Source organism: Lagopus muta, chromosome Z, assembly GCF_023343835.1.
Source record: "Lagopus muta isolate bLagMut1 chromosome Z, bLagMut1 primary, whole genome shotgun sequence".
NCBI classification, from domain to species: Eukaryota; Metazoa; Chordata; class Aves; order Galliformes; family Phasianidae; genus Lagopus; species Lagopus muta.
In genome coordinates, this window is record NC_064472.1 from 2,985,962 (window position 1) to 2,992,172 (window position 6,211).

The 6,211-nt window shown below is 44.5% G+C and overlaps 1 protein-coding gene across 1 annotated transcript in view; it reads left to right on the plus strand.

Moving 5' to 3' along the window:
- Positions 1-6,211, plus strand: part of LOXHD1 (lipoxygenase homology PLAT domains 1) — a 124,101-nt gene extending 117,890 nt beyond the window's left edge. The window contains exons 39-42 of the mRNA XM_048931717.1: positions 657-827; positions 1,933-2,071; positions 3,321-3,482; positions 5,731-6,211. Of these exons, the coding sequence (XP_048787674.1) occupies positions 657-827; positions 1,933-2,071; positions 3,321-3,482; positions 5,731-6,211 (953 nt within the window). The remainder of the gene's footprint in view (positions 1-656; positions 828-1,932; positions 2,072-3,320; positions 3,483-5,730) is intronic.

A 6,211-nucleotide genomic window follows, 5' to 3' on the forward strand; every position in this document is an offset into this window, starting at 1 on the left:
GCCAAAAAAACAAATGATAATTTACCTCTTTCAAATCAAAATGTGAAGGGATGAGAGGAGTAATAGAGACCAGAGAGAAAGACATTACACCTTGAGCTTGTGCCCAACTAGCACTCATGTTTTTCTTTCGGCTTTAATGTTTCACATTTCCCTTAGAGTGGAAGAAGAATCAGCAGCGGTTTCTGAACAGCAGCTGTTCTATATTTTGGCCCAAACCCACTGAACTGAAGGACATTTCAAGCTTCTAGCTTTGGTAAACAGTCCTTCAAGACCCCTGAAATTGCTGGGAGTTTTGTAAGGCTTTGTTGTTCCTATACTGTAGGAATGCTTCATTTTGTGATGATTATTCCTCACCCAGAGATTAGTCTCATGCAAAATGCTGGGCAAGGACAACAGATGGCCCCACGTCCAGACAGCTTGACACCTTGCTTACACAAGACCATATTCCAATATCCTTACATCTGATCACAAGCCAGCAAGCCCCTCAAAAGCTGTGTAATGAATCAGATTATAGTCTTGAGATGGTCAGTGTTGTTTTTGGTATCAAAGCAACATCACATACACTGAGAACATTACAGCGAGGGATTTCTCACCTCCTTACCCAAGCAATGTGAAAATATCTTATTTTTTAATTACATTGTTGTTTTATGGAAAAGGAATCGCTCCAGGTTGGCACTTGGAATATATTGATGTGATGGACTCTGCCACAGACAAGACTTTTCGCTTCCAGTGCGATCGCTGGCTGGCTAAAGGTGAAGATGATGGGCAGCTCATAAGGGAGCTGGCTTGTGCCAATAATGACATCCTGGAATTGAAGGAACGGACTGGTAAGTGTAGAGTTAATTTGGGGCATTGCCAATGGTGCAAAGAGGCCATAGGGCCACAAATTTTAGAGCCTGCTCCATTGAGGATTCCCATGCAATGGCAACTTGTGTTTACAGGCTCTATAGATAGAATGAGTTAAGTTACTGTTTAGTTCGAAAATGTAGTGTTATTTTAAGGGAGAAATAAATTAGGATTTATGGGGAAGAAAAGCATCTCATTCTGGGTTGAAACTGAAGAGGGTCCCATCTGCTGTGGTTCAATCCAACAATAAGCTATAAGGATACGTGGTTATGGGCTCATTAGAAATAATGGGCTTGAGACTTTGAGGTGGAAAATAAGTTCAATGCACTGCAAGCAACATTGCTCCAACTTGCTCCCAGACTTGTTCTGGGCTACAAGCTCACACATCTCAGCTGATGATGATAGCTGAGCTTAACAACCCAGAAACCTGGGCAAGTGTCTCCATTGGGTAATCCTCCCAGCTCCACTTAATCACACTGGTATGTATGTTATTCAATCACACTGGTAATATGCTCTCAAAAATCTCATATACATGCATCTCAGAAATTCCTGCAAACCAGCACTCTTCTTCAGGACAGTCCTGGGAAGTTAAGAATCACATTTTTTCAATGTGATCACACTCTGTCCCTGCAAAATTGCCACCCAATGATTGCCATCTTGGGTGCTGACATGCCACCGTAACATCTGAGCACATCCTGATGGGTATCTGGACACCTCCACCATCCCTGTGAGGCTGCTCCTTATTGTTAGTTATGGTGGCAAAAAACTGAAGGATTTGGGCTGTCCTGCAAAACAAGCAGCTGGGCAAAGCTGGATCAAGAGCAGCTCCATCTATTCTTACTTGCTGATACAGAAGAACACATTTTCTGTGTACTCTGTCCCTTTGTGATATCTTGGGCACAAAGATGTCAGAAGTCCCACAGATCCCAGTGTGTTTCCACCCCTGTTTTGCAAACGCTTTCTTGTGTGCTGCAGTAAATACCGGGAAGAAGGTTTTTAACCAGGGTGACAGCCACGTGAGGAAATTTCTTTGTCCACCTGCTCTTCCTTTGGTGCTTTAACATGTCTGTTAATTATACTCCAAAGCCTATGAAATTGTCACAGTAACAAGCGACAGAGATGATGCAGAAACAAAGGAGAACATCTGGATCATCTTGGAAGGAAAGCTGGGCCGCTCGAAAGAGTTCCTTATGGAAAACTCCTCCAAGAAAAGGAGATTTGAAAGGTAGTGGGACAGGGTGAGGGGATGGAGGAATTCCCCACCAGCTGTGTGACTTCCACAGATACCATTTCTTCTTCAGTGTGATCTACAATTACACTGTTGCCATGCTCTTTCTTACCACCATTCCAGAAAGCAAAAGGAAGGTTGTAAAAGGACTTCCTGATGAGATGACAAAGAACAGGCTTAAAAATATGTGAAAAAAAAAGCATCTGGTAAAAGGAAACGTGGATTATGCTTATGTGCGTGTGTGTGTATGTGTGTCCTTTTGTACCAATGCACACCAATGGGGTTCTGGTGAGCCTTGGGGAGGCCATGTATTTCTGAGCTGAAGGAAGCTGGAGTTGTTTTAGTTCTCTTTGCAGCATCTCACTGGCAGTGGTATCAGACATCTCCCATGTGTGGTCAAGATGCTCCAGTTGTGGGATGGGCTTTAAGGACATGATATGCTATTGGGAGATGGAAACACATTCCAAGCCACAGACTCTGATGATGCTAAGTTAATTTTCAGAGAGGAAATGTTTTGTTTTTTTTTTTTCCCCATGGCTCTATAAAAGGTGAAATTGGAATTGATCTGGACTCCAGCATGAATGATTGAGGTTTTATTTGAAACATAACAGAAGCAGGGGAGTTTCCTCCTGACACTCAGCTGATGGTTACTACTGTGGATGTGAAGACTCCATCTCCTGAAACATTAGTCACAGTCCCTCCTTGGTGGCAGGTTGGGATAGGGGCCAAAGACAAGGAAGCAAATTAACAGATATGTAGGGAACATGACAGGGAGCCAGACAAGCATTTGACAGAGACCTATTGTTCCTCTGAACTATTTTCAAACTGGGTTTCTAAAGCAGGAAGGGTGGCTGAACTAGCAGATTTAAAACAGCTATGGTGGGTAGATGTGTAACAGATACCATATCTGTCAGGAATGAATGAATAAATGCTGGAGGGGAAATTAGTCATTCTTTAGCTTTATCTATAACGAGGCAAATTGATTTTGTGTGTGGAACAGCTTGAGTTTATCCTGGAAAGTCCTAGTGGCAGTAATTTAAAGTGTCACCCCTAATCAGAGAAAACGCTGAATTTAAATATGGAAATTATACTTTGTGTTGAGTGATTGTAGGGTGAATCAAATGACTTTAAATGAAGGCTTATCTTCTGCCTTCCTTAGCCATGTGCAAATTACTTAATGTCCATATGAGACAAGTCACTGCCAGCATTCAAGATATTAACTGACTCCGCTCCCTGTTTCCTATAGAGGATCAACAGATACGTTCCAGTTTTCTTCTAAGAACCTTGGTGATATTGCAGCCATCTGTGTTGGTCACTGTCCAAAGGATGGAAAGAAGTCATCTGCAAAAGCTGATGTCTACTGGCATGTCAAGGAGATTATCATAACGGAGATGGAGCTTTGCAACAAGTGAGTGTCCTCTTGTCTGCAGGGAACCCTCCAGGAGGGAATCTGAGCAGCTCTGCATGCATCCTCCTGAAGCATTTACAACTTCAGCCATCATGGAAAGACTTGCCAGATCTTAATCCTTTACTGAATGTAAGGGAAGGCAGTTTGGTGTGTAGATTCACACATTCCCCCCTGTCTTGATGTGCTCTTTCTGAATTCTCAGCAAGGGCATTTGCACATGCAGATGCGTTCATGAACAAGTTGGCTGGAGTGTATCTTGCAGCTAGGACAAATCAACATCTCACCTTGTGGAAAGTACTGATACTGACATAAATTTAAGGGGTGTGAAGGATGCTCTGCACAGACTGCTTTTCAGGTAAGTCTTGTAAACTCCTAGGAAAAAGGATGAGAGTAAGACAAAATCTGTACCTCTGACTCAGGTTGGATGATCCTTCTAGGACTGTCTGAAAGCCCATTGGGAAGGCTGCAGCCATCTTCCAAACCACAAACACTTGGCTGCTCTGGTGTGAACAGGACTGGAATGACCCATACTGGAAGAACAAACATCTCTCAGCCCTGTGTTTGGAAGGGATGATGTTCTTGACTTATGGTGCTGATAGCACAGGGAATACGCAGGAACTGGAGACAACTGGCCATTTGCAAAACAAGCTCCTCTCCCACAATGCTGAAGGATTTTTCTGCTCCATGATATTTTAATTTCTGCTAAGGAATTTCATTATACGGGTTTTGTTCCTGCTGAGACAATTGAGTGTTTAAGAAGAAATCCTTGAAGTGACTTTTTGAGATGCTAAGAGTCTCTCCTAGCAAATTAATCAGGCAGCAGAAGAGCCATAATAATATCTGCTGAATGAAAACTAATTCAGCTATAACCTAAAACGTATTCTTTCTTCCTGGTGGGGAAAACTCCCAGTCAAAGCAAAGACTAAATTAAGTGTTGTGGGAATGGCGTAGCATTGTTTTGAGCAATTCTGTTTTTCACTTTTTGTTGTTTGTTTGTTTTCTCCCCCATTCTAAGTAGGTCTCAATATGAGAAATAGACATATTTCAAAGATTTTTCCTACAGTCCCAGGGTTAGAAAAGTCATCCTCTTTCTCCCTGCCCTTCTTGAGAACCCATATGTTCCTTCATAACTTCAGACCATGAGATATTACGCAGCCTAGGAAATAAAATTTCATCACCAGGAAGCCTCTCCATGTGCTCTCATGCAGCTTTTCTTTCCCTGAGCCTAAAATTTTGCTTCCACTGGAATTTCTCATTTACAAAACCTCTTCCCAGGGAATTGAGAGCTTTTATTTAGCTGAAGAGAACGTCAGAAATGTTAGAAGTGCTTAAAAGCACTGTACAGCAGTAACCGTCCCATTTTATGAATGTGCATTGCAATCCAGCTATGCTCTCACCAGGAGGACCTGCTGCATTTTAGCAGAGGAGGAGGAGGGAAAATCTCATTTGGAAATGACCTGCACCATTGGAAATGAAATACATCATTAAAAGCACCTCTGGCTGGGTACCAGGTGCACAGTGATTTATGGATGCTCCCTGCATGTCACCTCCCCACCACAAGATGAAGTTTTTTGGCACCTGGGACCTGTCATTTCTGTGCTCGGTACTCTTCTGCAGGCTCAGAATGGGCTGAGCAGTGCAGATGAGGAAAGGGGGGATATCTAAACCTCCTCCTCCCATCTTTCCCAGTGCATGTTTTCCTAATTCTTAAGGCGATCACTAGTCTGGGAGTGAGAGTGGTTGCTGAGCTCCTTCCGTGTGCTTCCACGAGCTCCTTCCATGCTGCAGCGATGAAACCTGCTCAGGGACCAGAGCTGTATTAGATACCATTGCAGTAGGTGCCATTCCACAGGTAGGAAAGGTGGCAGGAGCTCCATGCCAGGCTTTGCAATGCGGGGTGTCTGTGTCTTGGGAAATATGGGATTTTCAGCAGTTGCTGTGCTAGCATATAGTGGGAAAACTGTACTGAAGCAGTGCTGATATTGAGCTGAATCACAGAATGGCCTGGTTGGAAGAGACTTCAAGGATCGTGACGCTCCAACCCCCGCCACATGCAGAGCCACCAACCTCCACATTTAATACAGATCAGGCTGCCCAGGGCCCCATCCAACCTGGCCTTGAACACCTCCAGGTTCGGGGGCATCCACAGCCTCTCTTGGCAGACTGAGTTCTTTAGTAGCATGCCCCATCCACTGCACAAGAAGGATGTGACCCATGTCACTAACACACCATTGGCTTTCCTCTGCAGGTATTTTTTCAAGTGCAATGGGAAAATCCCTCTGCGGTACAAGCGACGGGACTACAAAGTCTTTGAGTGTGCCAAGGTCATTGAGAGCTTTGCCAGCAAAGCCCGCAGCTTGGTGCCAGTCAAATACGAGACCATCGTGGTCACTGGCTTTGAAAAGGGTGCGGGGACGGATGCCAACGTGTTCATCACCATCTTTGGGTTGAATGGGGATTCAGGGAAGCGAGCCCTGAAGCAGAAATTCAGGAACCTCTTTGAACGGGGCAAAACCAACAGATTCTACCTGGAAACACTGGACATGGGGGAGCTGAAAAAGGTCCGGATTGAGCATGACAACAGTGGGCTGGCCCCCGGCTGGCTGGTGGAGAGGGTGGAGATCACCAACTCAGCCACCGGTGTGACCACCATATTTCCCTGCGGGAAGTGGCTGGATGAGAATCGGGGCGATGGGTTAATCTGGAGGGATCTGTTTCCCAGGTATTGA